General features: G+C 41.3%; 1 protein-coding gene and 1 long non-coding RNA gene across 5 annotated transcripts; one reads left to right on the forward strand and one right to left on the reverse strand.

Annotated features, from left to right (window-relative positions):
* Window positions 1–1,955: 1,955 nt before the first annotated feature.
* usp3 (ubiquitin specific peptidase 3) lies at window positions 1,956–21,235 on the reverse strand. Of its 3 annotated transcripts, XM_061774483.1 has the most exons (16): window positions 21,060–21,235; window positions 19,795–19,895; window positions 19,562–19,622; window positions 17,969–18,106; window positions 17,734–17,817; window positions 17,545–17,626; window positions 15,634–15,713; window positions 15,331–15,444; window positions 13,346–13,459; window positions 13,125–13,274; window positions 12,712–12,818; window positions 7,192–7,272; window positions 7,002–7,120; window positions 6,757–6,870; window positions 5,250–5,317; window positions 1,956–3,230 (listed from the first exon to the last, which is right to left on the reverse strand). In XM_061774483.1, the coding sequence occupies exons 2-16, from the start codon at window positions 19,883–19,885 to the stop codon at window positions 2,897–2,899; spliced, it is 1,737 nt and encodes a 578-aa protein (XP_061630467.1). In that variant the 5' UTR covers window positions 19,886–19,895; window positions 21,060–21,235; the 3' UTR covers window positions 1,956–2,896. The 3 variants fall into 3 exon arrangements, with proteins under 3 accessions (XP_061630467.1, XP_061630466.1, XP_061630468.1); XM_061774482.1 differs by lacking the exon at window positions 21,060–21,235 and having other exon boundaries at window positions 19,795–21,013; XM_061774484.1 differs by lacking the exon at window positions 21,060–21,235 and having other exon boundaries at window positions 19,709–19,807.
* LOC133478434 (uncharacterized) lies at window positions 4,642–8,800 on the forward strand. Of its 2 annotated transcripts, none has more exons than XR_009788674.1 (3): window positions 4,642–5,336; window positions 8,351–8,406; window positions 8,488–8,800. It is a non-coding gene; the product is annotated as an uncharacterized LOC133478434 (long non-coding RNA). The 2 variants fall into 2 exon arrangements; XR_009788675.1 differs by having other exon boundaries at window positions 8,366–8,406.
* Window positions 21,236–21,423: the final 188 nt, after the last annotated feature.

A 21,423-nucleotide genomic window follows, 5' to 3' on the forward strand; every position in this document is an offset into this window, starting at 1 on the left:
AAGTGCATGTAAATCATATTATGTTAAGAACAGAAAAATTATTTTGTATTTTATTTTCAATGATTTAATAAGAATTAATTGATGTTTAACATATGCTAAAAAAAATTTTTTTTCTTCATGTCCATGAAGATTGTCATCAGGTTCATGGTAATCCACAAAAGATAAATCAAGGCAACTGGACTTTGTTGAATTTTTTTTTCTTCTTGTTTTCCAAACATGTTCGAAAATGACTTAATTTATGCTATTAGGCTGACTTTAATGATACAGGGGTCTTGAGGATGTAAGTGCTCATTGGGCTGGCTTAAAGAATAGACCGGACTGCCTGTGGCCCAAGAGCCATGTTATGCCCACCCCTGCACAAGGCCCCATTTAATTTTAAACAAGAGATGTACATACGGTATTCTCCTCACATTCTTCTCTTACATGCATACATTTTTCCTATAATGTACATTTGACGTCAGAAACTATGGTATTTGAGAGAAAGAATATGCAAGTAGATGTGAAAAGAAATAATGTATGTGTATGAAGTATGTAAACATCAGACTATGTGAAAGTAGGACCAATATACTGTATGCAAATGTGAGACTACAGGTACCGGTACTGTATGTAAGTAGAGTATTGTAAATGCTAGCCTGCAAAAAGGGAGTATAGTACAAACTGACCCATTTTAGTTACCCAACTTCCCTGTATTGTATTCAAGATAATTACATAGTGTTTAAAAAAAAAAGAGTCCTGAGTGAATGTCAAATGCTGTTACTCAATGGCAGTGCGGAGAACATGCCATTATGGCAGCGTCATCATCCTAGACTACAGTGCCATGTCCTGTTCCACTGTATCAGTTTAAAACACACACACACAACAATGCTCTAAGAACACATTGTGAAACATCTATGCCGGGAATACATTCTGCATAGTGACTCACTGTGCCACAGTGTTCTTTTACCAGTGAGGGGAAAAAACACTCTCCAATGTGAGCTCATTAGTGCTGAGCATATAGCATCACACTGCGTCAGAGGGAGAGAGAGAAAAAAAATATGTTTAAAGGGGGTGAGTCGTGAGCCACGTGCAAGCAGCAGCCTGCTCTTTTGTCAAGCAAAAAGATACTCTGAATCATTTCCAGTGCACGCACGTGTGTGTGTAGGACAAACAATAAACGGTCACGGTTCCATGTTGCGCTTGAACATTAAAGGCTGTTTACTATTCCAAGTAGCCAATTCAAAGAACACCTGACACCTTATAGAAACGGAATGAGCTGATTTAATTAGAATATATCTAAAAAATGAGTCAAACTGGATCGCATTTGTATGCAAATGGCACATGTGTGATATTGGGAGTTATGTTGCAGGTTTATTTTCAGGGTGCACCAATGATTATTTTCACTATCAGACATTTAACATTTTAATTTCTTTGAACCATGCATCCATTTTCTTCACCGCTTCTCCTCACGCAGGTCGCGGGCTGCTGGAGCCTATCCCAGCTATCTTCGGGCGGGGTGCACCCTGAACCGGTCGCCAGCCAATCGCAAGGCGCATAGAAACAATCAATCATTCACGCTCACATTCATACCTATGGGCAATTTAGAGTTTCCAATTAACCTACAATGCATGTTTTGGGGATGTGGGAGGAAACCGGAGTGCCCGGAGAAAACCCACCCAGGCACAGGGAGAACATGCGAACTCCACACAGGCGGGGCCGGGATTTGAACCCCGGTCCCCAGAACTGTGAGGCAGATGTGCTAACCAGTCGTCCACCATGAACCAATAATTGAAAAATTTAAAAACTGAATGCTATCTTCAAGTCAGTTACCTGATTCTATGCGGAAACGTGGTAATTAATTCCACTCAATGGTTAGAAATGATAGCGTGTATATATATATGTGTATATAATAGTTTTCCCACAAAGCACTTTCCCTCATCAACCACACACACAAAAAAAACATTTCAATGTTTTTCTCATCAGGTTTGACTTGTTTTAAAAATGTTCCAAATACAAGGAGAATTATAGCGTTCACATCATGGTCATGATCAATAAGAGCTTTTGTCAGTCATAAATCTTTGAATGATAAAGGTTACGATGTCCCACATGACTAAAGCGGGGTACTCACATACCGATAATGGGGAAATTCTTTTAGCATTTTTACCACCTACAGGTCAAAGTTAAGAAATACCTGATTGTCAGATGTCTCTAAAAGATTATCCTGAGTGGTGTTGGGTGTATTGCTAATGATTTTTTCCTCTGATCTGCTTGGAAATCGTAAATGTTTAACCAGTTCAGTCTTCATGAACAAAAAGTATGTGGTCAACAAAGAGTTTAACCAATCCACGGACTCTTAAAACAGAACGATAGCCAAATAGGAAACGATCTGAGGCTGGCGCTGCTGCTGGACATAGAAAAACAACTGGTTCTGTTGTTTGTATGATATGTCTCACAGGTCAGTTTTGGTACTACGACAGAGGGGGTAAGCGCAATTGTCATTGGAGATATGGTTCTGTCTTGACTCTGGAGTACACCAGACCGTATAAAGACAATAAGCACACAATTGCCACTTTTTTCTTTCTCATGTGTGGGTTCCGTCACATTTTGAATCATGTGTTTACTCCGCTAGAGAGGTTCTGAGTGGGTGGAGAACATGATTTGCACCAAAATAAGGGAGACTTCAACTGATTGTGTGATGGCAGTGTCTGAGTAAAAGTTATTGGTCAGTTTTGGACCAACACATTTTCTAAGGCTTAACATCATTCATTAAGTGAAATGATGATATTTGGATTAAAAATCCACCGAGCAACAAAACACTAAGGAGATGAATGTAAAATGACAACAACTGTTATTTGGCTCCAAAATAACTACCTTGAGGGTTGCAAGGTGTGACTGGGGTGAAGAACGGAATTGGTCTGATTCACTGTGTCGCAGTTTGAACATCATCCTCAAACAGAGAGGCCTCGGCTGATCGCGTTCTCTCTGCGTTCGATTTCTCTGGTGCGGCTGTGTCTGTGTTTTGTAATGGCAAGGTATCTGGTGCCGAGTGGTTTTCTAAAATCCCGTGTGCGTCCGCCTCTCCAAAACACGTGTCCAACGCTGCTGTCGTCCGCTCAGCCCTCTCCGTGTAGAAAAGGATGTACGCCTTGGCCTTCCTCAGCGTTTCCTCAGTGGCAAGCGTGACTGTGCTGTCGTTGAAGTGGTACCAGCGCCCCTCGTGGCTGCCATACGCCGTGTAGTGTCCCGATCCCGCCCTGCCAACACACGCACGAGCGATAGGTCACATTCTGCAGGCCAACAGGATGAGGCGATGTGGTCAGCCACATCTAGCACAACACTGCCCCTTAGAGGTCCATGATAGAACAGCGGCACTATCAGTACAAGAGGCTTTTAAATTGTAAATTGGAGCTTCTCACTCACATTGGGCCTCATTCACAAATAAATGCGTAGAAATGTTCTCACTGTGCACAAGTTGATGTTCGTAGATGCAAAATCTCCATCAGATTCATGACACGTGCCGACTGGACAATTTTTTTCGCACCACCGTGTGTATGTTAGTGAATTAAAATTCATTCCAAATGACTGGCTGATGCCCGAGACCTGCAATCTGCGCCCCTATTTCCATATAAAAGGACGTCCATCTGACGTATCTCAGCCAATGCGCAGAGGTTTTTTTTCTTCTTTTTCCCCACAAGAGACGGCTGATTGAAAACTTACTTAAGCTTTATTCCACTGGATCTCAAATTTTCTATACTAAGCACCGCCTCAAAAATTACTTAGCTCTTCAAGTACCAACATAAACATACAGTCACATAGTGGGCTCAGTTTTGACATTAACACAAAGTGTATTGCACATAAGGTAAATATATTTTACCTGAATGTTTCAAAAGAAGCAGTTCTTAAAGATTAAATGCAAATGTACTGTACTGTATTAAAAAGTTAAGCACAACTTAACTGTGCTTAAAAATGTAATGTCCTTGAAGGGTAAAACGTACTGTACTGAGTACATAACATGAATGTTGAAAAACAAGCAGTTCTTAAAGATTGAATGCAAATGTAAAAGTTAAATACAACTGTATTTAGAAAATATACTTCAGGTAAATGTACTGTGCTGAATTAAAAAAAACGTTTAAACCGACTGCATGCATAGATTTTATTGCACATTTTAAATGTAAATTTGATTTGTATTTTATTAAGTGATTCTTTTGTGTACCCCTAGAGGGAGCCATCATACCACTAGTGGTGCTCGCAACACACTTTGAGAATCACTGCTTTATCCTATATTCAAAAAGTTGGTAGCAACGTAACGCTTGCTAAACACAGAAACCAACTACATACTAATCATGTTAATCATTATGAATTAATTCCAAAGGTAAATTAGAGAATGTGGCACAAAACATACACACACAGTACCTATACAAAAACAATTTGAGAGCCAAGAATGAACAAACACTGCATTGGCCATTTGTTTCTAAAATACATAGCAAGGAATAAATATAACACAGCAAAGAGGCATTTGTAGTTGATAAAATTCATGAAATTAGCATAGGAAGCAGAAGATAATTCTGTATATGAGCCATATATGCTGACCAGAGTATGTCACAATTCAACCAGTGTGTGGGTGTGTGCGTGACTAACTCAATTTACATCACATTTGCACATTCCGAATCACAGAAAAATATATAAATCAGATTATCAGAGGGATTAGAAAGTATACTGAAGCCTTGGGGAAAACTAGGAAATGCGAGCAGTCCGATCGCACTTCCTGCTCGTTGAATGACAACGTCGGACTGCATGCAGACAGCTGCAGCGGGCGGGACACACACACATATAAATACACATTCTGTACAAGCAATTGACCGGAACGAGGGTAAAAGTGATGACAAGTGTCCTTTTTTATTGTTATTCTTTTTATAAATGACTTCCAATATGTTGTGCATCTTGGGTAAAACGTGTTTGACGTATTTTCAAAAGCTGATCCTGCATTATTTGTGCGTATGCATGGTCTGAGGAGGTTCAAAATTGGTTCGCAGAGTACAAACAACAAGTACGAACACATTGATGAATCAAAGATTTGTGCGTCAAGCGCGCGTACGTAAATCTGTGCGTGCGCACGGTTAGTGAATGAGGCCCATTGTAAGGAAGTAAAGGCAGCTACTTGTTCAAACAGCAAACGAGAAGAACACGGATACTGTTGCAATCTTAACATGACTAAATGTTATTTGTGACATATGTGAAAATGACCCATTCTAAAGCCTGGAAATTCTACTCACCCAGATCCATGATGCACTACAATGGCTGCCAGGTCATACCGACAGCTCTCCGCTAACAAACTCTCTGGCTGAAAAGACACAAGCAAGGTGAGTGTTTGGTTTTTTTCTGCTTCCTGTTTTCATGCCTTCAGCTGTCACTCCAATAGAACTCCAATAGCAGCTAGAATTTCCAGCTGTCTATTTTTTAACCTGTCCAGTATAGTGGATGTGTATGTTTTTGTTTTTTTGTTGATAGAACAGTTTTTCTCTCTATAGTTATTTGTATTGTATCGTGAGGAATTATTACTTGGAAATGCAGTCAGACGGAACACATATTTGAGGGGTGAGATATAGAGAAAAGAGGACAGAGCAGAAAAACAATAGAGAATAATTAAATTATGACAATAACATTGCATAAGAGTTGGATTTTACCGAAATGGACTGGGAAGGCAGCGCTACATCCTGTGACGAAGGGATGCAGTGCGTAGTATATAGGACAAGACTGGGGTAGTGTCTACCGGTTTGAGGTGGGAGGATCTATACGGTGCCAAACACCCTTGTAAACAATTTGAATACAAATGAGAGGACAGGAAGGAAACAAAATCATAAGGGCTGCCTCTTCTGACACCTGCAGGTTTCCAAATAGCATATTTATTGTACAGTGGCGCCCCCTGCTGCCAGTCAGTCACTGGTGACGGGGGGGGAAAAGGAGATTAATGATGCTCTGAAGTAAAACAAGATCTGTGACTCCAAAAAGAGTCAGTGTACCAATACAAATATTAATTAGAATGCTTTTCTATGTGGAAAAAAACAACAACACTATGAACAAGGGGGTCACCAACCTTTTTGACACTGAGAGCTACTTCTTGGGTACAGATTAATGTACCCAAGGGCTACCAGTCTGATACATACTTTTAAAATAACAAATTTGATGAACTTTTAATTAATTCCGCGACCCTAGTGAGGATTAACAGTACAGAAAATGGATGGATGGATATTAAGCTATGTCAAGACACTGAACATGGTAATGATTTATTCAGCTGTAATAGAAATATTTTTCCATGTCTCTTCATTATTGCAATGCATTCATGACCATATCATGTTCTGACTTAAGTTCATGTGATTGGAAATTGTGGCCAATCACGTAATTATGAAATAATCATACGGGGTAAAAAAGATCAAATTTTTATATTTTCAAAATGGAAAAACAATAGCTTAGTTTTAGGCAACGTTTCAGGTTTTTTAGTACTGGTATATTAAGGGTGACAGTAACAAAACTGGCTACAATTCAGTACTCCGGTCCCTCTGGAAGATCTTACTGACTCCTTTATACCAACCCGCTTATTATGTGTTTTTTGTCATCCTGGCGCTCACATTCCTGTATGATTGAAGTACTCGACTTGGACCTTTTTTTTTTGAGGCCCTTTGAGCAAATGTGTTGTTCCCTCTACATGCCGCTGACTACTACGTGAGCCTGATGTAGTTTGGGCTGAAGCACAAAGAAAGCCTACATGGTGTACAAACTTACCTCAAGCAAATAGCCCTTCATGTCCAAGTCTTTTAGTGGAAATTCCACATAAGTGTCCACTTTGTTTCTCAAAAAGGCAGTCCAGTGGAACCTTTTTAAGTGCAGGCACAAAACCTGCATTTGGAAACAAAACTTTTAAATTAAACCGAACAACAGTATATTTTCCCCACACTAGTTGACCTAGCCTAGAATAACATATTTCAATTTATTAAGTGGCTGCTTCATAATAACAGCTCTTCTTTTACCTTTGGAAGCTTCTGGATCCAGAACTTCTTAGTGGATTTCTGTCGCTTTTTACACTTGTGACAATAGTACAGCTCAGTTTCATCCAGCTCTTCCAGGTCAGTGAAGCTTCGTAAGCACTCTAAAACAGTAATTTAACTTTACATTCCCAAATAATACGACCACATCTGATACAGCAGACCAATATCTTACCACGCAAGGTGCACGTTGGACCTGGCTCTTGATCCTTACTCCTCTTTTGTCTAAACCGACTGGGAATGTCCAGCGACAAATCTAATTGAGAGAAGGTGGTATTAATGTAAATGTGGAATATAAATAATGCATCTCTAATGACAGTACAGTAGTACCTTAACTTACAGGTGCCCTGACTTAATAATTTACTAATACAAGCCATCGCTTGGACAATTTTTTATTTTTGGGCCATGACTTGCGAACAATGACTTGAGTGTTATGAGTAAGCTTTAGACTCGCCACAGTTTCACTGAAGTGAAAAAAACAAAATGGAGCAATTAACACATTCCCTGCCAATGCCGTCCAAAGACGTCATTCAGAATCCATCTACTCCCTGTCAATGCCCTCCAAAGACGGCAATGGCGTTTTTTAATGGGGATGGGTGGGGGAGGGTCTTGTAAAGTTTGTGTGTGATCGTCGAGCCTCTGGACAACTGCAATGAGGCTTGGCACTCTGTACAGGGCAACAATGCCTTGAGGTAAACTCCTCCCTCAGAGGAAGGAGGAGGTGGGTGCAAGAGACAATGAGAGAAGGCAAGCATAATGGTGGAAAAGAGAAGACAAAATGAAAAAAAATATTTACAAAAAAGCTTTTGGAACTAGAAATGTATTGCACCAAGGCAAGAAAAATACTGACAGGAATGACACCGTTGATCATGCGGGGGAATAAAGGATGATGCTCTGAGCCAGAACGACGCTCCGAGCGTTCACTTTGTTGCAAAGCTATCGCCCAAAACCGGGCCAAATGGCGACATTCTCGGCCGCTTACCAGTTGATTGTCTGCCGACCGAGATTTGAATATAAATGGGATTCGAAATCGTCAGAGGATCGCCAGCCGAGCTTCATCCCTCCGGATGATATGAAGACGAAAGTAACTGGTTTGGAGCTCGCGTGAGCTTCATTAAGCGATCAAACACGCTCCTTCAGTCCTTGTTACATAAAAACATAATTTAGTCCCACTAGTTCGCATTACAATGTAACATCTGTTGCCAGTACTGATTTGAATTTTCCATTTTGTCCATCTTGCTGGAATTTAACACCCGCGAGTCAAACATCTTGTGCCGATTTTTTTTACCCTTGCAAAACACTAGTAATGGTATGTATTTTTTAAAACTTACAAGTTATGCATCCACCAGACGTTCGGCACCCATTCCAGTACCCAGTGCAGAGAAAAAAGGTAATTGAAAGCTTTTTTTTGTCCACGTCAGCAATTTCAACAATGTATTTTTTAGTAATAGTTATGTTTCTAACTGCACAGGTTGTGCTTCGAGCAGAAGTCGGGACTGGTTTCAAGGACAATGACAACCACACAAAACCACCACCAAAGAATAAAATCCAGATGTGGATAAAACTTTGCTAGGTTTTATGTGCAAGCTAATAAAAATTTGGAGGAAAAAAATTCTAAGTGTGGGAACCCCATTTGTTCATGCATTTGTGTCTAATGTAAATTCTGTACAGTTATAATAAATAAATATTTTTTCTGTCAAAAGTACTTTTTCTGTGTTGTTGTATGTGCAGATGTTTGAGATTTCCACAAAAGGAAAAAAAATATTGGTGTCAAAGTCATTGTTCTGCTTGATGTGTCTACTTTCACAAAAAGGCTGTTTTCTCAGTTTTGTTTTTCCTCCAGAACCAGATTTGGCTGAAAGTAGCCTATATTTGACTGCTGATTACTAAAGAATGGTATACGCTAGAGACAAACTTTTTCTTCTTTCTTTTGGTCTTTACATAGTCATAGTACACAATATTCTGCAGGGCTGGAAAAATGTGTGAAATTGCTCGAAAATGCCTGACACTCTAGGGGTTCCCTGCTCGGAAAACGGCTGGCAGTGAATGAGTTAAGGTGGAACCGCTTTGTGGAACTCGGTTCACTGACAAATCGGTTTGCAAACACATTTGTGGGACAAATATTGCTTGGGTTCACAAACTATTCTTCCTGACATACACACCGAACACTCCCTTGTAGTTTCTCTCACACAGCGTAAACATCATTCACGCCGCACATGTACTTCAGGTTGTTTTTGTTTTTTTCTTCTGTAAATAAGCTCTCATTATGGCTCCCAATAAAGTGAAACGTGCAAATGATCGTGCAATAAAGAAACCCTAGAAAGTATGTGTGGTTTCCGCTGAGCTCTCGCCGGTTAGGTAAGTCCTCATCTGTCCCTGCGGCCGGAGCTTGCAGGAGAGGGAGAAAGTGAGAGAGAGCTACAAGGCACTCTCTAGGTCACGCCATTTAAAGACACAACACACAAATGTACAGTCCTCCTCACCATTATTGGTACCCCTTCATTTTTGCATAACCTGTATAATACCTTCAGAAATAAATGGAAATGTACCAAACTTATATCATCAGGATATTTTAATTGGAGGTCCAAAGTAATTTAACAAAGAAAAATATATTTTTTTAAACTTAGCTATTGGAATTTCAAAGAAAAAACAGCATGTGCTGCAATATTGGAACACCTTCTTAATATTGGTTGAACGTCCAAACATTTCTTGTATCCATCTATAAGCTTTTTGCACTTCTCAGGTTCGATTTTCTCCCACTCTTCCTTTACAATTTGTTCAAGCTCTTGAACATTTGCAGGGTTCTTTTCCCCAACGACAGATTTCAGCACCCCCCAAAGATTTTCAATTGGATTGAGATCAGGACTCGTTGCTGGCCATTTTTTTCCTTTTCAACCATTCCTGTCTGCTTTGGGATGTGTGCTTTGAGTCTTTGTCTTGCTGGAGGACCCATGATCTTCAAATCAAGTTTTCTTACACTGGGTAAGACTTTTCACTCTAAAATGTCTTCAGAATTCTGTGTGGAGTTTGCATGTTCTCCCCGTGCCTGCGTGGGTTTTCCCCGGGTACTCCGGTTTTCTCCCACATCCCAAAAACATGCATGGTAGGTTAATTGAAGACTCTAAATTGTCCATAGGTATGAGTGTGAGTGCGAAAGACTGTTTGTTTCTATGGGCCCTGCGACTGGCTGGCAACCAGTTCAGGGTGTACCCCGCCTCCTGCCTGCAGTTAGCTGGGATAGGCTCCAGCATACCCGCGACCCTAGTGAGGATAAGCGGATGAAAATGGATGGATGGATTTGCTCTTTTGTATCAAACAAGTTCTCCATAGAAAAATGTTGTTTCACTTGATCCGATTTCTTCAGGAGATAGTCCACATTTAGTACTTAAACTTAATGGGTGCCAATAATGGTGAGTAGGACTGTATTTGAGTGGATACATATGTGACTTTATTACACTTCATAAACCCAATGGTTTCCGTTGTCTTACATACACACACCGGGTGATTGAAAAGTAACTCCCTATTTCTAAGTTCTTGTAATTTATTTCTGAACTATAATTCTTACAAGAAATGAACATGAGAAGAAAGTGTATTGCATGGAGTTTTATTTAAAATTCAATATGGGCGCCAGCATTAGCCACCAGTTTCTCAAGCCGCCTGGGAACCGCATTAACTGATTTCACAAGGAACTCTTGTGGGATGGAAGACACAACTTCTCGTATTCGCCCTTCAAGCTCTTCCAAAGTCGTTGGTTTGGTAGAATTGACTTGCTCCTTTAATCATGGAACATACACAAATAAATTGAGAAAAATATTACAACATATAAATAAATTACAAGTTTTTTAAAATAGGGAGTTCCTTTTCAATCACCCTGTGTATATATATATATATATAAACAAAAAACTGTTTTTTGGGGGGGGGACAATGGCCCAAAACTACATTTGCATTGTACGTCTGATTTTATTTTATTTTTTAATCACAGAAACATCCCGTCCAAGACAGGATGTTGTGATGACGGAAGCAGAAACTGTGGCCAGCACTGCCTGACTGGATAAACGGGCAGGGATTCGGGTTAGCCTCAAAACGATATGCGAAGCTAACACAGCTACCCTCATACAGCAGCTCGTACTTTGCAGCCTGTAGAATGTTAATCTGCCATCCCTGAGTATGGTTTAAGATGTTTATTGACCGTCCAGTTGGAGTTAACTGTAAAACTAAGTGCAAAAAAAAAAGAATTACCCTCATTTTATATTTAAATACAAGACATCGTTTTAGAAATAGCCATCTTAATGCTAACAATCAATGGAAAACACTATTGAGGGGCTAGTTAATATTAGCCTTTGGTCACAGGAGGGATTCACCTTCAAATAACGAATATTCAGACACAAACAACATAGTAACACATACAGGAAGGTAATATAACAATACACAAGGGCATAATGCTTCCTAATCTGTGAAAAACGAGTTCATTAACATTGTATTGCGACTTTCTTCTTCTACGCTTTATTAGTTTACAGTAAATGAGTCGCTCCATGCATGCTTCGCACCACACTGTCACTAAGAGGTCAAGGCGTACACCGCAGGAACAGCAGATACAGTCATTGACTTTTTGTCCTGACTGTGACACGAAATCAGACTAAACTTTTCCTGTTTTACATCAATTAGGATTACGTAAATTATTTATATTTGCCAGAATAATAAGAGGATTTTTAAAACAACTATAACAGACAATACAGTCATGGCAAAACCATTTGCACGTTTTTAGCCATGAATGTATTTTGTTTTCTTTATTGTTCCCCCTCCCTCCAATTTCTATTATTTTAATATATTGTTTTTTTGGTTGTTACCAATTTAATTTTCTGTTTGTTCTTTTAAGTTATATTTAAGGTTGAATTTTGGTAGTTCAATAAAGTTTTTAAATAAATGAACAATCATGTTTATTAATCATGATTTCAATCTCAGTCAAAATAATCGGAATTATTATTTATTTTTCATAATTGCCCAGCCCTTGTGTAGCATCCCCTCTCCGCTTCACACTGTGCAACAGCTGTGAAGCAATCCCAAACAAACATGTCAGATAATATAGCCAATAGCACTCACCATAAATAAATTGAAAAATGTACAGCTAATTTATATGATCGTATCGGCAGTGATCATCAGATTTTACTGATGAATTATCGGTACCGGAATTGCCATTATGAAGCACTGATCGTACCACCCCTACTTATACATAGTGTGCACAACATCAAGACACAAGATAACGCATTGCTGGAATGCCAGTGATAAGTAAATATGTTAAGAATTTTGTCATTGATTGATTCTTTTAAGCATTCTTATTAATTTGTGCAATTGTAATGCCTTCATTTTAGTGAGGTTAGTACAGTCACCGCCATGAATGAAATTGTACTAATAATTTGTTAAAGGGGCTTAAATAATACAGTATGAAGATGCTAAATATGAAATACTCACTAAAACATAATGTATTATATTATGAATATACGGGGCCAGTACAAGTTCTGACAGCGCCACCACAACTTGGCTCATGGTGGCCCTATCAGGCCGCCACTCCAAGAGGCTTAACGTCGGACCCTGGTTACGTCGGTGTCGTAGATACGGAACTCGGCCTTAAACCGAGGGCCCACTTCATTTACACTTTACTAAGAGTGTAAACAATGTGGTGGTCTCGGAATCTTACCAAGAAAGGGGTCAAACTTCCGAGATTCGGTCCCACATATCAAACAGTTGACTTCATTCTGAAGGATCCCACCAAAAATAGATGTGACGACACTGGGAGCGCCGTTTCTGCAGTTAGACCAACACATGACATCAAAACGCACGTACAAATCATGCAGTGTTCACGAATACAAAGACATTGGTATTGTTATGAGTAAAAAGTAGCTCTGGATGTAATTATGTACCATACTTCTAAAGAATGAGACTGGCTTTTTATAGAAGAGGGAGCATAAATTATACGGTGAACCTGAAAATAAATGAATTGTCTAGTCCGTGGGAAACCACAATGGACCTAGGAGACTAACATCACAATAAGGGTTTTTTTCCACATAAAAATGAATGTGAAACACAAACTATGGTCATAGGTTAACCTACAAGCAGCTTTTGCCATCCATGCTGGAGAGTCGGAGCCTGTCCTGAGGCGAGCTAGGCTCTGCTGCCCTGTTCTGACTCTGTTGGAGCTCCCTGTGCAGGTGGTCCAACAGGTAGCGCATGAACTCATGGGCATCCTGTTGCTGATAGCCTCTAGATGGGAGGAAGGATCCCGGATGTAAACTTGTTCTGAATTGAACAAATATGAACAGTTTTTGACATACCTGAAACTCGGCATGATTTTCCACACTGAATAAAATAAGGAGTCCGGACTAAATGCAGTCTGGTTCCCTTGCCAGAGGGAACAAAAGGTCTTTCTTAACTCCTCCACCAGTGACCTGTTGATCATAAAGCAACACATTATTCTGCCACCATCACCACCTGCTACACACGACCGGTGCGTTACTGCTTTGCATTTAGGAATGGCAATGGTATGTGATTATCGTGATTGTAATCGATAATCGTGATTGTTAAGAATGTTGCTGCTTGTGTGGAATGGCTTGTTGATAAATTGTCTTAAAATTATTGAAACAAAATGCGCTGCACTCCTAAGCAGTCTCAACTAGTTTAAAAAAATATACCGCCCCCTTCTGATCAAAGTCAGCAAAGACATCAATATCACGTCTCCAAAATATTATCTTGAGATGCTAACAGTTAGCAGTCTATTTAGCTAACAGTCTAGTTTCCATTTCTTCTACTACTACAGAAGTTTGGTTTGGGGGGAAGAGACTAATGATTGTCAGTGGTGGTGGAGATACACTATATCTCCAAAAGTATTCGATCACCTGCCTTGACTCACATGATATTAAGTGATATCCCATTCTAAATATGGTTTAATATGATGTTGGTCTACCCTTTGCAGCTGTAACAGCTTCAACTCTTGTGAGAAGGTTTTGAAAAGGTTTAGGAGTGAGTTTATGAGACTTTTTCCCCATTCTTCAAGGAGCATATTTGTGAGTTCAGACACTGATGTTGGACGAGAAGGCCTGGCTCACTGTCCACTCGAAATCAACCCAAAGGTGTTCTATCGGGTTGAGGGCAGGACTCTGTAAAGACCATGTCATTCATACCAAATTCTCTCACCCTTGTCTTTACGGACCTTGCTTTGTGTACTAGTGCACAGAAATGGCGGAACAGGAAGGGGTAATCCCCAAACTGTTTGACTGTTCAAAATCTCTTGTTCTGCTGAAGCATTCAACGTTCCTTCTGGAGATGAGAGGCTAATGTTTTGGACATTTCCAACTTTGTGGGAACCGTTTGGAGATGGGCCCTTCCTGTTCCAACATGACTTTGCATCAGTGCACAAATCAAGGTTCATAAAGACATGGATGGGAGTTTGATGTGAATGAATTTGCTTGGCCCGCACAATCCTGACCTCAACCCAAAAGAACAATTTTGGAGAGAGCGAAGACTGAGAGCAAGGCCATCTCGTACAAAATCAGTGTGTAACCTCACAAATGCACTTCTGGAAAAATGGCCATTAATTCCAATAAACATATTCCTAAACCTTGTGGAAAACCGTCCCAGAAGAGTTTGAACTGTGATAACTGCAGAGGGCAGACCGATGTCATGTTAAAACCGATGGATTAAGACTGGGATGTCACTTGAATTCATCTCTTGGCAATATAGTGTATCCTTGTTTGTATGGTGTGCTGTGTTGGTCATTGAGTAGCTATCACATTTCAGAAATTGGTTAATATGTTAAAATATCAATATGCATGTGCCCTGCTTAAACCAAAAAATACATCAGCAATGGAAAAAAGAGCTACAGGACATCCATGCAGAGCTCTGCAAGACTGCAACATTATTCTGCTTCAAATAACCATGACACAGAATTAGGAGTTAAAACCTTTAAAAGACAATATTCAAGATTGCACTTATATAGCGCTTATCTACACCATCACAGTGCCCAAAGCGCTTTAGAAAGCCTCACATTCACCCACTCACACACATTCATACACCAATGGGCGGCTGCTGCAATGGAAGGCAAATTAGGGTTCAGTGTATTTCCCAAGGACACTTCGACATGCAGACAGTTGTAGTCGGGATTCGAACCAGTAACGATTCGGTCACTGGACCAGAGCCGCTTTATGACACAGACACAAAATTTGCAAAACGTTTCTAAATTCATGCATTTTTAAGTGCACCAACACTGATTTTAGATGCATGCACTCAGCTAATGACTCCTCCCGCCAGACGAGGACCTTACACATTGGTGTCCCCTTGGCTGCGAGTGTGGTACGTCCTCCTTCCGGCCGTCTTACCGCTGCGTAGCGCTACTGCAGGCAACCCCTTGAAGTAACAGCTGAACTGCTCGATGTTACTGCAAAGGAAACGTGACACTTTTGACCTTCAACATCGGCTGTGAAGAACAGAGACACGTAAACAAATGATGGCAGTATTAAATGTACATTAATGCAAAACAGCGAGTCGCTCTCTTACAGTAATGGCTGTGGTGGTGTTGTTTTTTTTTTCAAATAAAGGTGGGATTTGGTAATTGAAAAAGACTCACCTGAGCGACTGCAGAATGGCATTCATAAAACACGTGTTGCCCAGGTTACGCAGCCCAGTAGCACCCAAAGCAGCGCTATCCTGACAGGCACAGTGTGACATGCAAGAGTACATTCCAATGGTGACGCCAAGTAAAAATACACAAGATCTGTTTTTAGCATCTCCAGACCAAGTGACAGTCGCACGGTAACGCTTTTTAGAAGATCAAGGTTCAGAGTTCAATTAAATTCGAGACAGACAAGCTATACAGGCGGTCCTCGGTTTAACTACCGTATTTTCACGACCACTTAAGGCGCACTTAAAAGTCTTAAATTTTCTCCAAAATGGACGGGGTGCCTTATAATGCGGCGTGCCTTATGTGTGCACCGAGTTCCAAAATATGTAAATGTTGTTGCCTCACCTGCCTGTGTGACTTCGATGAGCGCTCCGCTTGACTGACTGGGAGCATTTCACACCGAAGAACGGGACCAGCACGGTGGCGATACGCACAACGGGGCACGAGAAGTCGGCTTTTACTGTTGTGCTTGGTTGCCATGGTAATGGACAGAAACTGCCACCGATGGTGATTTTTAAGAGGAAGACGCTGCCTAAAGAAATGTTTCCAGCCGAAGTCTTCGTTAAGGCCAATCAAAAGGATTGAATGGACGAAGAGAAAATGAGAGAGTGGATGAGTGAGGTCTACGTAAAGAGACCGGATGTTTTTTTCCACGCGTCACCGTCCCTGTTGATCTGTGACTCCATGCGCGCCCATCTCACAGCCGCTGTGAAAAACCAAGTGCAACTCAGACTGGGAGGCAACGCCGGGCGAGTTACGCCACCATATGTGAATGGATTGTGGATGCTTAGGCTAAGGTATCTGCTTTGACTGTTGTCCGAGCTTTTGCGAAAGCCGGCATATCATTGCTGAACAGACCCCCGGCAACGAGACTGACTCTGACAATGACGAGAGGGAACCCGGCGTGTTTGTTGGAGAACTTGCCCAGCTGTTCATTTCGGATACAGAAGATGAGGACTTTGATGGATTTGTGGATGAGGATTGATCAAAAAATAACGCGAGTACATTGTTAAATACTTCAATAAAGTACAACCGAACTCAGTTTTTCTCCCGCTGCCTTTTTAAAAACATTGTTTTAGCGTGCATTCATGCTACCGTATGTTTTAAGCTAGCGTATGTTTTACCATGCCAGCACCCAATAATACGGTGCGCCTTATGTATGTGTTAAATACAGAGATACACCCCGTAACTGAGACTGCGTCTTTTAATGCGATGCGCCCTATGGTCGTGAAAATACGGTAACCTAAAAAATTGTAAAATCATAATTACACAAAACACTTCCAGGCCATAAAAATAAAACAATCAAATGAAAATACAGCGATATTTGAGCGTTGCGATGTATTCTTACGCTGCTGTGCGAAGTAGTTCATTGTGCACCATTTATAAGATCAAAATGTCGTATGTCGGACTCTGTACCATTGGATCCGGGATACTATGCAATGTGCAGCACAAGACTGTAATGTTAATGATACTATTACAGTTGTGGCATGTTAGACGACTGGTTAGCACATCTGCATCACAGTTCTGAGGACCCGGGTTCAAATCCGGCCTCGCCTGTGTGGAGTTTGCATGTTCTTCCCGTGCCTGCGTGGGTTTTCTCCTGGTACTCCGGTTTCCACCCACATCCCAAAAACATGCATGGTAGGCTAACTAAAGACTAAATTTCCCATAGGTGTGAATGTGACTGCGAGTGGTTGGTTGTTTATATGTGCCCTGCAATTAGCTGGCGACCAGTTCAAGGTGCACCCCGCTTCTCGCGCAAAGATAGCTGGGATAGGCTCCAGCACGCCTCTCGTGAGGATAAGCAGTACAGTAAATGAATGAGTGAATATTACAGTTGTGTTTTTGGTGGCTTACATTCTGTTTCAATGTTTTCTTGTCTGGGGCCTGGCTGTCTTGAAGTTTTCTTTTCCTCTGTCTGTCCCCTATCAGGGCTGAGCTGTAAAGAAGGAGGGGGAGGGGGGGGGGGAGACATGATTTGTGTTTAGTTCAGAGGGTGCAAATTCTTATGAAATAATGCGAAGATGGAAAAAAAAAAACACTTACTTTTCTAAACTCTGGAGATGCTCCCGTACCTTTTGCACATGCCCAACTTTGGTGTCATTGACAACAAATTCATCACATCTGTAACTATAAAATCTGCATCAGACCCCATTCTTCAGTAAAACAGCTTTCATAGCACACATTCAACTTGGGTTATAAAAATATATTTGGGATAAATAGGAAAATTATTTAGTTTAGGAGTAACTTTTTAAAACAAAACTTGAGACTGGACGCTCACCAGAACACACTGTAGTTGCCGGAATCCATGCAAACCGAATGTTGACTTTTCTCTTTCTCCTGTTTATCAGCTTTCCTTTGGCTGCTGCTGCACACTTGACTCTCTTCAAAGTGTTTCTTTGCATGACCATTCACATATCTGGGGAAAAACATACATTAATCAAGTTACATTAAAAATTACAGAATAAACACAGTATAATCCGATCTTTGAGTGTTTCACAAGATCATCAGAGATGCTGCTAGATATTATCACTTAACTGGTTTTAACATTATTATTTGGGATCTCTGTGTGTGGGTGGCACAGTGGCCGAGCGCTCAGCACATCCACGCCACACTTATACTGTATGAGGCTGGGGGTTTCAATCCATGCCGTGGCCTTCCTGTGTGGAGTTTGCATGTTCTCCCCATGCTTGCGGGGGTTTCTCTGGGTACTCTTTACTTTCTCCCACATTCCAAAAACATGCATGTTAGGTTCAGTGAAGACTCTAAATCACAGGAGTCAAAACTCAAGGCCCGGGGACCAGATCCAGCCCACCACATGATTTTTTTTGTGGCTCGCAAAGGCAAATCATGCGTGTCAACTTCCATGAGTCTTGTTAAAATCTGTACCAAAAGTACAAAATGTCATATCATAAATGATAACGTTGAGATATTGCAAGCATTTTTGTGTTACCAACCATTAATAATGGTTGAAAACCCATTACCCTTGATTTCTGATTCCAAAACTAGTTAATAAATTTCATGTCTAAATATGATGAGACAATTAAAGATTTGTAGGTTTTTATTCACAGTCATAACGGCCTTCTGAGGGAAACCGTAACTAAAATGTGGCTCACGACCAAAATGAGTTTGACATCCCTGCTCTAAATTGTCCCTGTGTGAATGTGAGTGTGAGTGGTTGTCTGTATCCTGCGATTGACTGGCAAACAGTCCAGGGTGTACTCCAACTTTCACCCAAAGTCAGCTGGGATAGGCTCCAAGCTCATCTGCTCCTCCAATGAGGACAAGTGCAATAGAAAATTGATGGATCTCTGTGTGGGTCTTTCTGCGATTCCTGCAAGATCATCAGCTTTGTCTTCAACTAAACAGGCCCAGATTTCACACCAAGTAAACTTGTAAATTCATTCATTCATTTTCTGTACCGCTTATCCTCACTAAGCTCGCAGGTGCGCTGGAGCCCATCATAGCTGACGTTGGGCGAGAGGGGCGGTAGACGCTGAACTGGTTGCATATCACAAGGGGCATATAAACAATCAATCATTCAAACTCACATTCACACCTACGGGAAATTTAGCCTTCAATTAACCTACCATGCATGTTTTTGGGATGTGGGAGGAAACCGGAGTACCCGGAGAAAACCCACGCAGGCACAGCGAGAACGTGCAAACTCCAAACAGCCGAGGCCGGATTTGTACCCAGATCCTCAGAACTGTGAGGCAGATGTGCTTACCAGTCGTCCACCGTGCCGCCAAAACAAGTGTAAATTGTAAGTGATACAATAAAATTCCCCCCCCCCCCCCCGAGTATAATACATTGGTTAATACCTAGGATTGATGGCCTGGCTGTATGTATAAGAGTCCTGACAAGAACTTACCGTCCACAGTGGACCACCAGGCAGGTGAGGCAAAGCCATGGGCTTTTATTCGATCTGCAAACTGGACAACATAAAAGCTGAATTAGTTTACGTGTCGTGTGTTCAGTTGTAATCCCCACTATTTCGTTGTCGGTCACGTTCACATACACTGCATGGCCATATTGGGAGTGGTGCGTATGGTGCTGCCTTTCAAAATGAGCCCGGTCGGTCTGTGATCACGATCAGTCACTCACCGCTGCAGCACCAGGAGGAAGGAGCACCGTTAGGCAGCTTGCAGGAGTCGCCAGCAAAGCTCACGTTCGAGCTCAAATGAGAACACTCCATCGTTTTCAATCTCCGGAGAGGACGTGATAAAGTCACGAACGGACACAGCGACCACGGCACAGATACAAAGAAGAGGTCAGCTAACAATAGTTAGCCAATTAACATAAACTAGCTAGCTCACGTTAGCCGCCACCGGTCAACTACTTGTTTCGAATGCACGTTTTCCTCCCTTTTTGTGACGAAACGTTAAGACGTTGTTTTCCACAACGGTCAATGGGTGCGCTGGGAGATACGAATTACCCAAACTGCTGTTTACACCAAGACATGTAACGTATAAATGTAAACGTAGTTATTGGTGAATAATACACTTGGCAACAGAGAGCGGTCGCCTCACACAAATGGATACGCGCTGAGGAAGTGACGTACATTTACCGGCCGGGGCACGAGAACGTTTGACGAACGACGAAACAAGGACACACGACAAAAATACAAGTGAGACAAATCATAATGTGTATTTCACCTGACCTCAAAATATGGATTCGACCGTTTCAATTTATGAATTTGCGTATCTAAACTGTAATGTAGTGTTCCATCGTGACACGCATGCGCAGTTGAGAATGCTTCCGCGAAGACGACAAATAGGGTGCAGGTTGGGAATTGTCTTGACCCAAAAGGCACACGTATGGGTAGTTGATAATGCTTCCTCAAAGACGACAAAGAGGGTGCTGGATGGGAATTATCTTGACCCAAAAGGCAATCTGTCGCAGAGCTTGGGGAGCTAGTGGCGACGTAAACCAGGTCTTTTAACCTAAATTTCAGTATTGTTACGTATCAATGTCAATCCATCAATTTTCTTTACCGCATGCCCTCATTAGGGTCACGGGTGAACTGGACCCCATCCCAGCTGATATTGGGTGAGAGGCAGGGTACACCCTGGACTGGTGGTCGCCAGCCAATTGCAGGACACGTAGACAAACACGCATTCACACTCGCGATATTACATTCACACCTATGGAGATTTTACAATCATCAATGAACCTAACAAGTATGTTATGTGAATGTGGAGGGAAATTATTAGTCGTTAATATAATCATAATTATAGTCCATGAGTAGAAATGGAAAAAGGTACGTATTATATGATTTTGTGGTGATTATAATTAAAGTTAAAACTTTTGCCACAGTGGAGTGGCAAAAGTTTGAACCATCCTCTTCTCCTCCGCCTGGCCCTACTTACCAGTCCAATCACGTATTCCTGGCCCGCAATGCTGTTATTTTTGGGCTTTTGCAATTATTTACCCCAATGTTTGTGGGCTTCAGTTTGAGTAGCCAGCCGACTGTTCAGCTGGGCCGACACACTCATGCTAATAGCAGAAGCCTGTGCTACAAAATGCTCAACTTGTCTGAAAGATGAAAACAAAAACATAACACAGCAACGGCATAAACCATACAATTGGCCAAATAGCGAGTGGTCATCCAATCAGAAATGATGGTCTTCTTTTACCCCATAACAAGGAACAGGAACTAAGAGTTCCTGTGGTGGGAACCCAAAACGTTCCTCCCAACGTTCCAATTAGCTACTTTCGGTTCTTGGAATCTTA

This window comes from Phyllopteryx taeniolatus, chromosome 5 (genome assembly GCF_024500385.1).
Source record: "Phyllopteryx taeniolatus isolate TA_2022b chromosome 5, UOR_Ptae_1.2, whole genome shotgun sequence".
Lineage (NCBI taxonomy): Eukaryota > Metazoa > Chordata > Actinopteri > Syngnathiformes > Syngnathidae > Phyllopteryx > Phyllopteryx taeniolatus.

Bases quoted from the DNA above. Each gene is read 5' to 3' on its own strand.
- usp3 (XM_061774483.1), bottom strand. From the start codon at position 19,885: ATGGAGTGTTCTCATTTGAGCTCGAACGTGAGCTTTGCTGGCGACTCC. The intron at 13,460-15,330 runs GTAAGGTCCTCG...TATGATCAACAG, and splicing joins AGCCAAGGGGACACCAATGT to GTCACTGGTGGAGGAGTTAA. The intron at 13,275-13,345 runs GTATGTCAAAAA...CCTCCCATCTAG, and splicing joins AAAATCATGCCGAGTTTCAG to AGGCTATCAGCAACAGGATG.